General features: G+C 43.7%; 1 protein-coding gene across 2 annotated transcripts in view; it reads right to left on the bottom strand.

The window, feature by feature from the left end:
- Positions 1–18,278, bottom strand: part of EML3 (EMAP like 3) — a 148,053-nt gene that overhangs the window by 113,591 nt on the left and 16,184 nt on the right. For both annotated transcript variants that reach the window (XM_040328946.1, XM_040328947.1), the window contains exon 3: positions 12,774–12,837. In XM_040328946.1, the coding sequence (XP_040184880.1) occupies positions 12,774–12,837 (64 nt within the window). The remainder of the gene's footprint in view (positions 1–12,773; positions 12,838–18,278) is intronic.

Here is an 18,278-nt window from a genome sequence, read left to right as displayed (position 1 = left end):
CCAGGATGCAATATAGGAAGAAGGCAAGCTGACAAAGGCAGTGTAATGCGTTGGGCAATGTTCTGCTGGGAAACCTTAGGTCCTGCCATTCATGTGGATGTCACTTGACATGTACCATTACCCTAAACATTGTTGGTAACCAGGTACACCCCTTTATGCAAACAGTATTCCTTGATGGCACCAGGGTAATGCACCATGCCACACTTCAAAAACAAGTTTGAGATGTTGACTTGGCCTCCAAACTCTCCAGATCTAAATCTATCAAGCATCTGTGGGATGTGGTGTAAAAACTGATCTTGCGGCAAAAGGGGCTGTTTTGATGACAAGAGGGGGGCCTACTCAGTATTAAATGGGTGGTTGTAACAGCTAAAGGTATGGGTAATCGGTGTGTATGTATAATGTGAGAGAGAAAGAGAGAAATGCTCACACAGTTTTATGCTGCAGGCTCGAAATATTTTCAGCCCATTCTCATATTCTCTTTTTGTGCTGAAGCCTGGTCTGGCCTTGGGTGGAGAAAAGTCTAAATAATACTCAACGCTCCCAAACTGTTCCACATTGTCATTGGCTACTGAATTTTGTGGGTGGAATTTGAACAACAAATGTCTTTTTTTCTGGACAGACAGTATGAGCATTGTTTATGCTATTAATAGTATATCTTCATCTTTCTTGCATGTCTTGTCATTGCTTTATCAACCAGGGTTGCTGATGCTCTTTCTCCACTCTCAAGCAGACTTGTTTGAATCAGCTTGCCTGGGTTCTTTAGGGACAGTATTGGAGGACAACTTATGTTACTAGTCTGCAATTATGTGGTCCAATCTACTTGGAAAAGTCATAGTAGGGCTTGGCTTGAATAGTATATATGCAACAACCCCCTTGTACAAAATATATATATAAAACCTGTACATACAAATATATATAAGTGCATTCAATACAGTGCAAAATATGACATCTTATAATCATAAAAAGCATGAAATGACCCCCTTCAGCAAAACTTTGCACATATAGGTAAAAATCAATAGTATTCTAAAATGCCAAAGTGCTGCGCTGCCAATATCATAGAGTGATATACGCCGTTTACGTAAGGCATTTTCAGGCGTAAAGTTATTCCATCAAATAGCTGGACTAGTCAATGTTAAGTATGGCCGTCGTTCCCGCGTCGAAATTTGAAAATTTTATGTCGTTTGCGTAAGTCGTCCGTGAATAGGGCTGGACGTAATTTACATTCACGTCGAAACCAATACGTCCTTGCGGCGTACTTTGGCGCAATGCACACTGGGATATGTACACGGACGGCGCATGCCTCCATTAACATAAAACATGCCCCCTCATCCTAATTTGAATTAGGCGCGCTTACGCCGGCCCTATTTACGCTACGCCGCCGTAAGTTAGGAGGCAAGTACTTTGTGAATACAGTACTTGCCTCTCTGACTTAAGGTGGCGTATCGTAAATACGCTACGCCGCCTTAAAGTTGCGGCGGCGTCTCTGAATCCAGCTAAATGTGTTAAAAAAATTGGTGCAACTTTAAAAAAAATTGATGCATGGGATAGGATAGGATTTTCTGTGACTTCCACCTGATCAAATCACCCTCTTGATAGTGGCCACCCACCTCCCTTCATGGACACTCAGTAAATAAGGTGGTCAAATATACCTTGCTGGGGAAAATGTCCAACTGTGCTGGAACTCTCTCAGATGCCGCGTACACACGATCAGAATTTACGATGGAAAAAGTCAGACGGACTTTTTCCATGGGAAATTCCTACCGTGTGTATGCCCCATCAGAGAAATTCCATCGGAATTCCGATGAATTCCATCGGAGTTTAAATATAGAACATGATCTATTTTACTCCAATGGAATTCCATGAATTCCGATGTGCTTTTGGCCGGGCAAAAGCCTGATCGCGTGTACGCGGCATAAGGCAGCTGTCAGTTGAGCAAATGCTCTCACATACACCCTGGTCAATTTCCACAGAAAAGAGGATGCAGACTTCATTGCACAACATATAATACTCATTAAAAAGTGATATAAACATAACGTATAAACTCACACTCCCTGGCGCTGTCCCTTCATGTAAATATATTTATCTATATCAACAGATATATTTACATGTATGTGTGTGTATATATAAGGTCTAAGCCGGTTTAGCATGGTCAATTTTTTTTTTATAATTTGCAGATGGCGACTTACTGTTAACTATAGATAATCTGGTACAGCTCTGCAGTAACGATGCTTCCAATAATATAATACTAAAGTGGCCTATAGGCCTTGACCTTCCTTTTTGGCTGCATGTCACAAAGAAAGCAACTATCATGATTCAACACAGGGTACCCCATATCCCCCATATCCTTTCCTATATTGCACTGTCTGTGTTGGTCCCCGTTACCTCTGTGCCCCAGAAGTCTTGAATCTAATATTTCCAGTTACTCCCTTAACAGAGCTCTACACATAAATTAAACATATTTTTTACTCTCTTCTTTTTCTTTCCTTTTGTGGGTGTTGCTTATTTGTATGTTTTTATGGTGATAAATTAGAAATATGGAAAAGGCTTATCCCTCTAGCCATCACCAGATCTAGTGGTTTCCTTCTTGAAGAAGTCCTTGCTATTGATTAAAGTATTATAGCCAGATTCAGTAAGACCTGCCTAACGTTAGGCAGGCGTAGCGTATCTCATATACGCTACGCCGCCATAAGTTAGAGAGGCAAGTGCTGTATTCACAAAGCACTTGCGTCCTAAGTTACGGCGGCGTAGCGTAAATGGGCCGGCGTAAGCCCGCCTAATTCAAATTGTGTTGAGGTGGGCGTGTTTTATGTAAATAAATCATGACCCCCACGTAAATGAAGTTTTGAACGAACGGCGCATGCGCCGTCCGTGGACGTATCCCAGTGCGCATGCGTCGGATAGAATGCCTAAGATACGTCGAACACTGCTGTGAAGGATGCTTCAGTTTAAATTCTCCCTGCTTGGTTAATGCTGTGTTAGAAGGTGATTTCAGGTGTGACTCCCTCTGCTAACAGGCTGTTGAAATGTTAATTGATCTAGTGTGTTGTGTGAAGAAGCCCTGTGGTCACTGTTTACTGTGATTAGAAGGGGCTCATGTTAATTATTCTGATTGCTTCATTGTGGTCAGGCTGTCTAGATAATGTATTCTGTTACACCTAGTAATTAACTCCACTGATGTCATTATCTAAAGAAAATGTGTTTTCAGAGTCGGCTCCGAAATGTCTGCCCATGATCTGTATGGAAGCCCCAGTGTGAGGGGGGCGGAGATTTGTCATTGTAACAGCTTTGGAAATTACATATAAGCTGTGTGTTATACCATTAAACTCTCTCTGGTTCCAGCATTCAGCCTTGGCTCATGTGTGGATGATTCTGTGATGTTCTGTTATGGGAAGAAGGGACTGTTTGACGGGGATATCATACCAATACCGTCACAACTGCCTACTACGTGAACGTAACTTACGCACAGCCCTATTCGCGTACGACTTACGCAAACGAGGTAAAAAGATACGCTTGTTCCGACGTCCATACTTTGCATGGGCTGCGCCACCTAGAGACCAGCTTTATCTTTACGCCGGCGTATGTCTTCCGTAAACGGCGTAAATAATTGCGACGGGCGTACGTACGTTCGTGAATCGGCGTATCTTGCTCATTTGCATATTCGACGTGGAAAACAACGGAAGCGCCACCTAGCGGCCAGCATAAATATGCACCCTAAGATACGACGGCGTAGGAGACTTATGCCGCTCGTATCTTAGCCTAATTTAAGCGTATCTGGTTTCCAGAATACGCTTAAATTTACGACAGCGTAGATTCACAGTTACGACGGCGTATCTACTGATACGCCGGCGTAAACCTCTTTGAATCCAGCTATTAGAATTTATGTCAAATATTCAAAAACTGACATCTTTGAGAGAGGTTACTTGCATTCAATTTATGCTATAAGCAGGAAGGCTTTTGCAGTGAGTGTGGTTGAGGAATACCTTGCAGTTCCTTGGTATGAATTTTTAATTGTAGCCAGATGCTTGGCTACCTAACAGGAGCAATCTAGGACACTGTGTTGGTGCACTCTCACCAGACTGTCATGCTGAATTAGCTAACACTGTCTGCCTCCACCCCGCAGAGGGAGCTAGCAAGCAGGTGGATCTGGAAGCCAGAAGGATTACCGACAGCCAAGTGTCCAGATTGGAGTTGCGTGTCTGGGACTAGTGAACAGTCGCGTGTTTGATTTTACTGCTGCTAGTAGATTGAGTAGGAAAGGGACGGACCATCCATATAGTAGCCTTAAATCACTGCATGCAGAGCTTTAAACACTTAACCCCCGGACCATATTGCTGGTCAAAGACCAGAGCACTTTTTGCGATTCGGCACTGCGTCGCTTTAACTGACAATTGCGCGGTCGTGCGACGTGGCTCCCAAACAAAATTGGCGTCCTTTTTTCCCCACAAATAGAGCTTTCTTTTGGTGGTATTTGATCACCTCTGCGGTTTTTAGTTTTTGCGCTATAAACAAAAATAAAAAATAGAGCGACAATTTTGAAAAAAAATGAATATTTTTTACTTTTTGCTATAATAAATATCTGCCAAAAATATATAAAAAAAAAATTTTTTCCCTCAGTTTAAGCCGATACGTATTCTTCTACATATCTTTCGTTAAAAAAAATTGCAATAAGCGTTTATTGATTGGTTTGCGCAAAAGTTATAGCGTTTACAAAATAGGGGGTATTTTTATGGCATTTTTATTAATATTTTTTTTTACTAGTAATGGCGGCGATCAGCGATTTTTTTTCAGTACTGCGACATTATGGCGGACACTTCTGACACTTTTGATACATTTTTGGGACCATTGACATTTTTATAGCGATCAGTGCTATAAAAATGCATTGGATTACTATAAAAATGCCACTGGCAGTGAATGGGGTTAACACTAGGGGGCGGGGAAGGGGTTAAGTATGTCCCTGGGTTTGTTCTAACTGTAGGCCACACTAGGGGAACAACAGAAAATTTAAGCAAGATAACAGAATTAATTTAATTAATGCGATAGATTTTGATTTTTTCCGCTGTTTTTTCATGATAATATAGAGAGAACATTATTTCTTTGTGGAGGGGGGTCAGAGTTCGGTTAAGGTGTTATATGTTATGGTTCAGAAGCATGCTAAATTACATGACTATTAAAATGAATGACATCCATTTTCTTACCTCTTTTTTTTTTTTTTAACCTCTAAAATTTAATATAATGGTTTGGGCTTAATTAACACTTTCAAGACCAGAGTTTCCTGAAGCTTGGACACCCAGAACCATTTCAACCCACAGCAAGCTATTTCAAACATATTGTTTTATTTTACATTTGAGTGCTAAAAATACTGCCTGTCTTTCCAGTAATTTGTACCTTTAATCTGTGGTCATGTGACCGCACAAGCTATTCTTCCAAACTATATCCGTGTGTGTGGGGGGGGGGGGGGGGAGGAGCTCCTGTAAATCAAAACCGGCAGGTCTGGGCAGAGGGCGTGTCAACCAGACTGACTACAGACAATAGGCAACCTGTGTATCTAGGCAGCATCCTGTAACTCTGGTTAGAAGCTGAGAGAACAGGTTCATGCTAAAAAGCAAACTTGCTGTAATAAACAACTATTTGCAATTTAATATGTAAAATGCTATTATAAAATGTTATTATTAAAGCGGAGTTCCAGGATTTTGATGTTTATTAGAAGTCAGCAGCTACAAAAAGTGTAGCTGCTGACTTTTAATAAACAGACGATCACCTGTCCCACGGTCCAGCGATGCGGCCGCCCGGAGCGTCCCTCCTCTTTTCCTCCTCTCCGCCGGCACCTCCATTGCCACTGTGGGCACCCAGTCATGACAGCTTTCGGCTTCACGGCCAGGCACGCACTGCGCATTCGCAAGTCACACTGAGCTCTCAGAGTGGACAGGTTGAACTTCTGGGACCTGTCACGTGTCCCAGGAGATCGCCTAGATGGAGGGGCCGCTAGAGCCAGAGGAGGAGTCGCCAAGGCGGCCCGTAGGCGAAAGGAGGAAGTGGGACAGGAAGTTCCACTCCTAACAAAGCCCCCACTCCCCCCCAAAAAAATGACATGCCAAATGTGACATGCAAGGGAGTGAGGAGTGCTTAAACTTTTGGGTGGAACTCCGCTTTAACCGCTTGCCGACCGCCGCACAAACTTATACATTGACAGAATAACACGGAAGGCAAATGGGCATATATGTACGCCCCTTTAAATTTGTTGCCGTGTGGTTGCGCATGCGCTGCCGGCGGTGCCGCAAGACCCGCAGAAGCGATGTCCGCCGGTATCCCGCAATCGGGTCACAAAGCTGAAGAACGGGGAGATGTCCGTGTAAACACAACATCTCCCTGTTCTTCCTAGTGGCAGGCCACTGATCATCTGCTCCCTCATATCGGGAGCAGCGATCATTGACTAGGCCGTACGTTCGTGAATCGGCGTATCTAGTAATTTACATATTCTACGTCGAACTCAGCGGAAGCGCCACCTAGCGGCCAGCACCCTAAGATACGACGGCATAGGAGACTTACGCCGCTCGTGTCTTAGCCTAATTTAAGCGTATCTGGTTTCCAGAATACGCTTAAATTTAGGACGGCGTAGATTCAGAGTTACGTCGGCGTATCTACTGATACGCCGGCGTAAAGCGTTCTGAATCCAGCTATTAGACTTAAAGAACACAGCCGAAAATGGAAGCCCCATAGTAAGTATATGGGTGAGGTCACTCCCCATTCATTTCACAGCCATTGTCGCCTGTGTCCTCTACAGAGCTTCCAACGCTGGAGACCGGCTTTAAAAAAGGTATGTATACCGATTTCTTCATCATAGGGCTAGATAGGTTAGTGTTAGATCACAGATGTCTGTAGCTGTAGCGATTTTAGTGTTATGGTGATATATTGCTGATCAATGACCGGGCCCTTTTTGCGATTCGGCACTGCGTCGCTTTAACTGACAATTGCGCGGTCGTGCGACGTGGCTCCCAAACAAAATTGGCGTCCTTTTTTTCCCACAAATAGAGCTGAAAGGGGGGTGGGACTGACTAGGGGAAATGACTGATCGCTGTTCATACATTGTATGAACAGACGATCCGTCATTTCTCCCCCTGACAGGACCGGGAGCTATGTGTTTACACATACAGCTCCCGGTTCTCGCTCTGTAACGAGCGATCGCGGGTGCCCGGCGGTGATCATGACCGTCGGGCACATGCGTCGGCACCAGGGGCGAGCGGGCGCCCCTATTGGCTGAAATACGAGATGACGTATTGCTACATGATCTCGCACAGCCGAGCCGACCTGCCGCCGTCTAACTGCGGCGGCTGGTCGGCTAGTGGTTAAAAAGTCATATTTCAGTCACAAAGAGGTTAAAGTAACCCTGCCATGTGGGCACAAAAATAAAAATAAATGCTGCCTGGAAAAGAAGCAATTTAAAGTGGATGTAAACCCTCCATACACCCAGTGAAGTGAACAGCCTCAGATGATACACAGAGATGAAACCAATCTTCCTACATATGTTTTACATGTATATCTGCTGTCTTCACATTTATATACTGTTCTGAAAGTTGAGATTGTGTTAGGAGGTTTTCTCTTCCTGGTTAACACAGAGTTTGATGTCTGGGCATACAGTCAAGAAAGCTAACATTGCTGATTGGAGGAAAGGCACACACCCCCTCTCATCATAGGCAAAGACTCTCAGAGGTGTTTTGCAATAGGACCTGCTCTCTGCTAATTTATTTTAGCAACCAAGCTATAGGACTTGGCTCATTGAAGACAGATAACAAAATACTGCAGATATATGTGCCCAGCTCAAATGTCATGAATTGGGTTTACATCCACTTTAATACTTACTTTCCCCATGTATGAAAGTCACATTTCCCCTCTGTATTTACGAGATAGAATATTATCCAGCATGCTTCCCAGTAAGGTGCATGCATGGTCCCTTGTTGCACTCTGTGGCTTCTTTCACAAGCCCCATGTCCTATGGTGACAATAGGAGGAACCATAGCGTGCAGAGGGGGGAACAGGCATCTGACACTCCTTCAGAAATTTTGGCCAGAGATATAACTGCATCTGATAAAACGCAGATACTGTTCTGCTGATAATTTTCCACCAACGTCGGTCTATTTTTAAATCTTGACTGTTATCAAGCTAGGTGGTGCTTCCTTATGGGCGCCTATATTTTGTGAATACAGAGAATAGAACAGCTGCACAGGCAGTGGGATAGGTTAGTAAATAGTTTCTATTCTAGGCAGTATTTATTTTAGTTTCGTGACCATATGACGTTGTCACTTTATATAGTGGCTGAACTGTTTGGTTAACATGTAAAGGAGAAGTTTGGGTTGAATGAAAAAACAAGCCTGCATACTCGCCATCTATGTGATACTGCAGCTGTTCCATGCCAGCTCTAAGATAAAGAGCTGAGCAATCACCTGACCGCTGATCAATCAGCTTTCAGTCTACTCACAGCAGTCAACAGTGACTGTCAGTCAATGCACCTCGCTTTGCTCCACTAATGTTCACTGGAGCACCAGACTGGGAAGGGGGCAAGCTTTCCTGGCTTTCAGCGGCACCCTAAAAGGCCGTGCCAGCCATCAATCAGGCAGCTTGGTGGATCCTGACAGTTTTGTCAGGATCCTTTCTGAATTTGATGTAGCTCTGCCCTGTCAGCAGATGGAAGGCAATAGTTTAAAAAGATCTGGCTTTGCCACAGAGATTATAAAAAGTGCTTTGATGTCATGTATGAAGTCATTCCACTTGCATTGTTTGGCAATACTCTGTTATGGACCACTATTAGTTAGCGCTCTGAAGTAGGATTGCAGAAGCTAATTTATTCAACTGCTAGACTCAGTGCTGTCAAACACTTGATTGTTGCTGGAACTAGTAAGGCCTTGTACACACGATCGGTCCAAACCGATGAGAATGGTCCGACGGACCGTTTTCATCGGTTCACCGCTGAAGTGGTCTGATGGTCTGATGTGTGTACACACCATCAATTCAAAATCCGATCAGGTCAGAACGCGGTGACGTAAAACACACGACGTGCTGAAAAAAATGAAGTTCAATGCTTCCAAGCATGCGTCGACTTGATTCTGAGCATGCGCGGGTTTTGAACCGATGCTTTTGTGTACTAACCATCGGTTTGGACCGATCGGGCAGCGGTCCATCGGTTCGATTTTGAAGCATGGTTTAAAATTTTGGACCGAAGGAAAACAGACCGATGGGCTATACACACGGTCGGTTTGGACTGATGAAACTGAACCTCGGTCCATTCTCATCGGTTTTGTCCGACCGTGTGTACGCGGCCTGAGAGTCTTTGAACCCAGGTGCCATTATAAATTGACACTGGGACAAATAGCTGCTATCCCAGCTCAGTTTTAAACTGGCACCTGGGAGCAAAATAGTTAACAAAATTATGCCAAATGGAGATGCAAGGCTAATTCATACAAAGTCCCGTGTCGAGAAGGCACTGGATCTCAGCCCGGGCTTCTCGGCTCTTCATTAGATAGATTGATAACAGCAAAGCCATTGGCTCCCGCTGCTGTCAATCAAATCAGATGATGCGGGCACCGGGGGACTGGGCCGAGTCCGACATTCGTGTCTATGGATGCAACTGCTGGACGCAGGAGCGCGCCCGCAAGGTAACCCCCTTGGGAAAGCGCTTCCCAGAGGGGGTTATCTGATGTGAGGAGGAGCCGAGACAGCCGCAGAGGGACCCCAGAAGACCAGGTTCGGGGCTACTTTGTGCAAAACGAGCTGCACAGCGGAGGTAAGTATGACATGTTTGTTATTTAAAAAAAACATTGGAATCTTTACAATCACTTTAAGCCTGGTACACACAGACCGAAGATCAGCCAGTATCGGGCAGTTTAACATTCGGCCGTGTGTACGGCAGCCTATCTGACAGAAGCAGGCTCAATGTCCGACTTCCGGGGAACAGGCATGCCAGAAAAACATCTACTGATCAGCATCGGAACTGTGCTCACAACCAATGGCTGCAAGCGCTGACCATTGTGTTCTAGTGGGGGGGCGTGGAGCTCACTAAAATAACATTATGTAGCGCCCTGCTCCCAATGACTGGGGTGCTATTCTAAATTTAGAGGGTGCCTGAGCCAATAGTGGGCTCAGACTTTGTTGAATTTCATTGACATTAGCCTCTGTTCTGGCTATGATTGTGCTAAATAGGACTTTCCCCTGTTGCCTGTAGGTGGCGTTACCACCTCAGGACCATGTTGGGACACAAGTGAACCATGGTGTGTTGAGTGACCTCCTGGCGCGAAGCACTTGTGTGTGATCTCGATCTTGGGACCACGTTGGCCCGAGGTCGCATTTCCGTGGAGTAGGCCCAGTTACGATTCAAAAGGGGATCCCAAGCTGTCTATCCAAGTGGAGGAAGCTGCTTAACGAAGGAAACCGGAAGAGGTCCTTCCCTGGAGGAGACCAAGCAAGGCAAGCTAATGTCTCGGGATAGGCCTGGTGACTTCGTTATAAAGGGATTCATTACTCTATTGGTCTTACAGTCCGCCGGGTCGGCTTAAAGGCTCTTTTACTGTAAGGCTAGAAGTTCGGGACTTAAATCCTGTGGCAGAGGATCCCTGACTATCCATCTTTCGTTCTCAGACGGTCTGTGGCAGAGACTGTTCTCCTACTGTTCTCGCATCATTCCGGCTGCTAGGCCATGTGAGAGGGGTCAATCCGGGTGAGCAATACCCACTCAAGAGAGAGTGGTGAATACTGGAACTCTAGATTTTTTTTTGTGCATTCTGTACCGCGTACCTGAACCTTCCCCTTCTCTCTATACTCTCCACTCTCTTCACAATTTTTATGCAGCAAAAATAAAACCTAACAGTTGAAGGTTTTACATCTTGTGTGGACATTGCAATTTCTACAGACTTTCTTCCCTTAACAACGAACTTAGAGGTAACGTGCAAAACCCAAAATCACAATTGCATAGTTAGTAGTTAGTACAGAGACATTCCTGTGAGCTCCTCAGTTCTGTGCTGAATGAAAAAAAAACTCATATGGCTAGATTCACGTACGGCGGCGTATCTTTCTGCCGGCGTAGCGCATGCCATTTGCACTACGCCGACGTAAGATAGTGAGGCAAGTACTGTGGGCCAGATTCACGTGTAATTGCGGCCGTGTAACGTAACCCGTTTACGTTACACCGCCGCAAGTTTTCAGTGTAAGTGCCCGATCCACAAAGCACTTACCTGTAAACTTGCGGCGGTGTATCGTAAACACGTCCGGCGCAAGCCCGCCCAATTCAAATGGGGCGTGTACCATTTAAATTAGGCTCGCTCCCGCGCCGGACGTTCTGCGCATGCTCCGTTTGCAATTTTCCCGACGTGCTTTGCGCAAAATTACGGCGGCGCGACGTGTTTGTGAATCGCGACATGCGTAACGTACTTACGCCAGAAAAAAAAAATTCAAAATCGACGCGGGAACGACGGCCATACTTTAACATGGCTGGTGTAAAGTTAAGCAATGAAAAAGATTGCTTAACTTTGCGACGGGAAACTAAGACTTGCGCCGACGTAACGACCGTGAAAACCGTTGTGGATCGCCGTAACTGCTAATTTGCATACCCAACGCTGGAATACGATGCAAACTCCACCCAGCAGCGGCCGAGGTATTGCATCCTAAGATCCGACGGTGTAAGACAGTTACACCTGTCGGATCTAAGGGCCATCTATGCGTAACTGATTCTATGAATCAGTCGCATAGATAATCTGAGAAATACGACGGCGTTTCAGAGATACGCCGTCGTATCTCTTCTGTGTATCTGGCCCTGTATTCACAAAGCACTTGCCTCCTAAGTTACGTCAGCGTAGCGCAAATGGCCCGGCGTAACCCCGCCTAATTCAAAATAGGGGGCGTGTTGTATGGTAATGAATTCACGATTCATTACCATACATGTAAATGAAGCGCCTATCGCACGGCGCATGCGCGCGCATGCTCAGTATCACGTTGCAAATACTCCTTGCTTTCAACGTGAACGTAACCTACGCCCAGCCTCATTCTGAATCGGCTTACGCAAACGACGGATGTCCGACGTCCATACTTAACATTGGCTGCGCCGTCTTTTTGGTGGTTTATCTTTACGCCTGAAAACGCCTTACGTAAACGGCGTATAAGATACGACGGCATAGGAGACTTACGCGTATCTTAGCAACATTTAAGCGTATCTCAATTTGAGCATACCGCTTAAAGATTCGGACTTACGACGGCGTATCTACTGATACGCCGTCGTAAGTCTTTATGAATCTAGCCCATAGTGTGTACCAGGCATTAGAATCTGCCCCTGACCACATCTACCCATTTTCACCTCTTCTGCCCAGCAGCATAAGATGTTCTGAAGCGAGGGTTCACAGACATGAAATATGCAGATTTACATTTCTTGCTATCTAGAAGGAGAAGCAATGCATGCAAATGACAGATGCCTAAATGAATCCTGCAAGATCTGGCACATTTACCTTTTAGGTAGTAGTTGAAGAGAGGATTAAATACATGTAAAGGTTAGGAGACATTTATTAAACAGAGATTAAGGGGATTTAAGGATAATTTTCCAACATGATGACCCCATGTTCAGAACGTATGTGATGCAATAGTTTATGTCCAGAGATGGTCAAACTGTTGTATAACTGCTATATATCAGAACTGTTTGAATTGTGCTTTAATTTGGCTTCAGACATAGATATTTTCCATATATAACCTCTCCAATCCTTAATTGTTATAGCAAATAAAAAGCGTACACATGTTGTTACCTGCAGGTTTTTGATGGTGTAATGGTATCTTTCACAGACTGCACCACAGAGGAGTTGGAATGACCTGTTTTACAGTTAAATTTACAATCAGTAAAATACAAATCATGAAAACACTTACATTTTTTAACCATATAAATAAGTTATACTCTATATGAGCCCATTCCCCACTCAGTGTATACATCTGATGAATACCCAATATTACCAATGGCATTAAAATATATTCAATTTCACTAAACACGAAGGCCTTGTACACACGATAGGAAAGCCGGAGGACAATGGTCTGAAAGAACCGTTTTCATCGGTCAAAACCGATCGTGTGTGGGCCCCATAGGTTAGTTAAAAAAATAGGAACTTGCTTTAAAATTTAACCGATGGACGCCTAACCGATAGGTCAAAACCGATCGTTAGTATGCAAAAGCATTGGTTAAAAACCCGCGCATGTTCAGAATCAAGTCAACGCATGCTTGGAAGCATTGAACTTCATTTTTTTCAGCACGTCGTTGTGTTTTACGTCACCGCGTTCTGACACGATCGGTTATTTAACCTATGGTGTGTAGACGTGACTCCTTCAGACCGTTGTCCTCTGGCTATCCTATTGTGTGTACGAGACCTAAAGGGTTATGCCCCTCAACCTGGCTTTGGTCTAAGTTCTCCTTTCATTGAGGTACATCACATTGAAACTTTATCTTCAAAGATTTCATTACACATGTGTATGGCTAAGATTTCAAGCAAAACATCCTTGTGAATGGAAGATGTTCTTCACTCTTCAATTGAGAAAAGTGAAGGCTCAAAGATTTGCATATCCACTGCTGTCAGATTTGGGTAAGGAAGGTTGTGGGTTCTGATGCTCTGTAGATGCATGCATGAAAGGACAACTAGATAACTCCCCACCCAACCGTCACAGGGAGATCTCTGGCTTTCTACGCTTGTCTTTAAACCCTAACTGGTAGACAGGTAGTTTGCGATATATAAATTATAAATCATAAACAACTACCATTTAAAAATATATATAAAACACCCATTCAGATTTGTTATTCTTTGTTACATATAAGCACTGTGGATCTCTTGCAGTTTCATTATAACTACTTACAGTCTACATAACACTTCTGCACTGGCTGTATGGCATTTTTCAGAACCAGTTTCGACATAACAATAGTGAACCATGCCTGTGTAATAAGTGTCATTACACACACTTGTAGTCTCCATTGAAAGCCCATGTGACAAGTTGGCAACACAGAAGAAGAATTAGGACACAGTGACAGAGCACTGACACTTTATAACAGTTCCTGCACAAGAATTTTCAGAGCAGGATCACATGGGATTATTTTAACCACTTAAGACCCGAACCTTTATGCAGGTAAAGGACCTGGCCAGTTTTTGCGATTCGGCACTGCGTTGCTTTAACTGACAATTGCACGGTCGTGCGATGTGGCTCCCAAAAAAAATTGACGTCCTTTTTTTCCCACAAATAGAGCTTTCTTTTGGTGGTATTTGATCACCTCTGCGGTTTTTATGTTTTGCGCTATAAACAAAAATAGAGCGACAATTTTGAAAAAAATGCAATATTTTTTACTTTTTGCTAAAATAAATATCCCCCAAAAAGATATAACATTTTATTTTTTTCCTCAGTTTAGGCCGATACGTATTCTTCTACCTATTATTGGTAAAAAAAAAATCGCAATAATCGTTTATCGATTGGTTTGCGAAAAATTTATAGCGTTTACAAAATAAGTGATAGTTTTATTGCATTTTATCTAAAAAAAAAATGTTTTACTAGTAATGGCGGCGATCAGCGATTTTTTTCTTGACTGCGACATTATGGCGGACACATTGGACAATTTTCACCCATTTTTGGGACCATTGTCATTTTATTATTCTCTTGATATATCTATACACGATTTGGAATATTCTGAGACAATGAAATATATCTTTACATTGTAAATCTCTCCTGCTCGTCCTGAGGAAGCCCAACGTCGAAAAGCGTAGACGATGTACAGAGGATATTGCTTATATCATATATCCTATACGTTTTTTTATTTATTTGCTTTTGTTAATTTTCTATTTTTGTAATAAAATTTATATTTTTGATATTCCCGTCTTGCCTCCAAAATCCGACCATCAATTACCGTTTTTCGAGTAACTGTTCTTTTTTGTCGTCCAAGATGATAGTCCGGCCACAGCGGGGCACCCACAGTCATGATGCCGGCGCCGCAGAGAGGAGGGGGAGACGAGCGGGGGTTCGTACCCCGCATCGCTGGACCGTGGGACAGGTGAGTGTCTGATCAATAAAAGTCAGCAGCTACACTTTTTGTAGCTGCTGACTTTTATATGGGTGGAACTCCGCTTTAATGACCTGTACACACACAAGAAGTGCAAGGAAATCTATCCCTAATGAGCAAAATTCACTCATCAGCACAAATGGGTTCAAAATTCCCCCTTTATTGTTGTTTTCCGGTGACAGCTGAAAATTTGGGATTTTCTTTCACTTTCATTTTCACAGACAATTGTCAGTTATTGGGACAAATAGACAAGGAACACAAATACTAATAATCTGACAATTTCTAACCATTCACCAATATATGCAAAACAAAACAGAGCAAAAACATGTCTTTAAATACACTTTACCAAAAGGTGCAGATTTCAAAATATTAAAATTATAAAAACACGTTAAAACCTATATGTGATTTTAGAACTTGGGTTTGAATATACTTTAAATCAACTTTTTAACAGCCCAGCTTGTCAGATAATCAGCCTGAACAATAATAGTTTTTTTAATGAATTCCAAAATGCTAATTTCAAACTGGTAGCTCTGCGTTAGCTAATAGATTATCAGAGCAGATGCTTGAATATTCATTGTATCAAATCATTGTTTGCATTGCCAGAATAACTTTATTAGGCTGTATTTATTGTCGCAAGGGACAAAGTTCAAGTACCAATCAAAAGTCATAAGAAACTTATATGACTACACTAATTTGTAGTATTCAGGTCTGTGTACCTATTCACTTTTTGGATGAGAAGGGTGGGGAGTAAGGTAGGGATAATATGGTGCAATCTTAAAAAAAAAACTACAGTTATCCTTCAATACGTTTAAGGTTTTGTCAAAGCCTTTCTTTCACTCTTAGCGCCAGATTCACGTAGATGAGCGGCGGCGTAACGTATCATAGATACGTTACACCGCCACAATTTTTCATTGCAAGTGACTGATTCACCAAGCACTTGCGATGAAAACCTACGCCGGCGGCCTCCGGCGCAAGGCGGGCCAATTCAAATGGGCGTGTGCCATTTAACTAAGGCGCGCTCCCGCGCCGGACCTGCCGCGCATGCTCCGTTTCTGAACTCCCGCCGTGCATTGCGCGAAGTGACGTAATTTTTTCGAACGGCGACGCGCGTAGCGTAATTCCGTATTCCCGGACGGCTTACGCAAACGACGTTATTTTTTACATTTCGACGCGGGAACGACGGCCATACTTTATACAGCAATACAATTGCTGTGTAAAGTTAAGGCACCAAAAAAAACGACTAACTTTGCGACGGGAAACTAGACTAGCGGCGACGTAGCGAACGCGAAAAACCATCGTGGATCGCCGTAACTCCTAATTTGCATACCCGACGCTGGTTTACGACGCAAACTCCCCCCAGCGGCGGCCGTGGTATTGCATCTTAAGATCCGACAGTGTAAAACAATTACACCTGTCGGATCTTATGGCTATCTATGCGTAACTGATTCTATGAATCAGTCGCATAGATAGAACAACAGATACGACGGCGTATCAGGACATACGACGGCGTATCAGGAGATACGCCGTCGTATCTGCTCTGTGAATCTGGCCCTAAGTTCTTTACACACTAGTGAAGGGCAAATGTGCTCTTTCCTGAGGCAAAGATAAGCATCAATCTAGAGCAGTGGTCTCCAAACTGTGGCCCTTTGCTTGTTTTTTTATTATACACCAACAATGGGGCAAAATTCCCCCCACCAACACCAGTTAAGGGGCACAATCCCTCCCAATGACACCAATGATAGGGCACAATTTCTCCAAATGACACCAACAATGGGACCCAGTGGCACCAACGATGGGACACAAGTCCTCACACTGACATCAATGGTAGGGTATTGTTTTTCCCACTGATGTCGGGACCTTTTCTACTTCCAATGGTCAGTGTCCAGCCTCTATAAAATCTGAAGGACAGTAAACTGGCTCTTTGTTTAGAAAGTTTGGAGACCCTAAGGCCGCGTACACACGGTCGGTCCATCCGATGAGAACGGTCTGAAGGACCGTTGTCATCGGTTAACCGATGAAGCTGACTGATGGTCTGATGTGCCTACACACCATCAGTTAAAAAAACGATCGAGTCCAACGCGGTGACGTAAAACACAAAGACGTGCAGAGAAAAATTAAGTTCAATGCTTCCAAGAATGCGTCAACTTGATTCTGAGCATGCGCAGGTTTTTAACGGATGCTTTTGCATACTAACCATCGGTTTTGACCGATCGGTTAGGCGTCCATCGGTTCAATTTTAAAGCAAGTTCTAAAATTTTTGACCGAAGAATAACTGATTGATGGGGCCCACACACAATCGGTTTGGACCCATGAAAAGGTCCTTCAGTCCGTTTTCATCGGTTTGGACCGACCGTGTGTACGCGGCCTAATTGTGTTGATGGGATTTTGTTTGCAACAAAACTGCTTCTCCCCCTATATAAGTCAATGGGAATGCAAAATTAACTTAAAGCAGAACTCTAGGTCGAAGTCTCCCTATAAATGAGCTCTCAATGATTTTAGAAGTGTTTCAATCTGATCTCAAATGTAAGCTCTTGTTGGTACAAGACCAACAGGTCATTGGGATCACTTTAATATACCTGTATGGGGTAAATGCAAATTGCTGCATAGTCCCACAGCTGTGGTGAGAACCACCCATAGGAAAAACAGAACCACAAATACAAAGCACAAATGTTAAGGTAAAGATAAATTAACAGTCTTAAGGCCTATGTCATTGTTAAGTACAGGCCTATCCCACTTTTAAGTACACAATGGGGTTTATTTACTAAAGCTGGAAAGTGCAAAATCAGGCTCACTTCTGCACAGAAACCAATGAGCTCCCAGGTTTTATTAACAGGCTTAATTGAACAAGCTGGGGTACGAAGCTCATTGGTTTCTATGCAGAAGTGAGCATGATTTTGCACTTTCCAGCTTTAGTAAATAAACCCCATTGTGTATGTAGCGCCCTGCTCCTGTTGGGTAGGCGCTATTTGTCAATTTAAGTTATCTGAGCTGTAGTTTAGCTCGGAGTGATTATGTCAAATTATTGGTTTCTGTTCCAGTTCAGCTGCGTTGCACATTTTCCACTTGACTGTAGGTGTCGCTGTCACCGCAGGTCAAGGTTGAAAATGTAGCGGGCTGGGTGCATTGAGTATTCTTTTCCCAGAAGCAGCCCGGTGGGCGTGGTCCCCGCTGCTGTGCATTCTGGGAGAGGGTACTTAAGGAACAGACACTGTTCTGGCAGGGTCTT

Source organism: Rana temporaria, chromosome 11 (genome assembly GCF_905171775.1).
Source record: "Rana temporaria chromosome 11, aRanTem1.1, whole genome shotgun sequence".
NCBI lineage: Eukaryota > Metazoa > Chordata > Amphibia > Anura > Ranidae > Rana > Rana temporaria.
The sequence above is the reverse complement of the archived record's forward strand: the minus strand, read 5'-3'. Positions and strand labels throughout refer to the sequence as shown.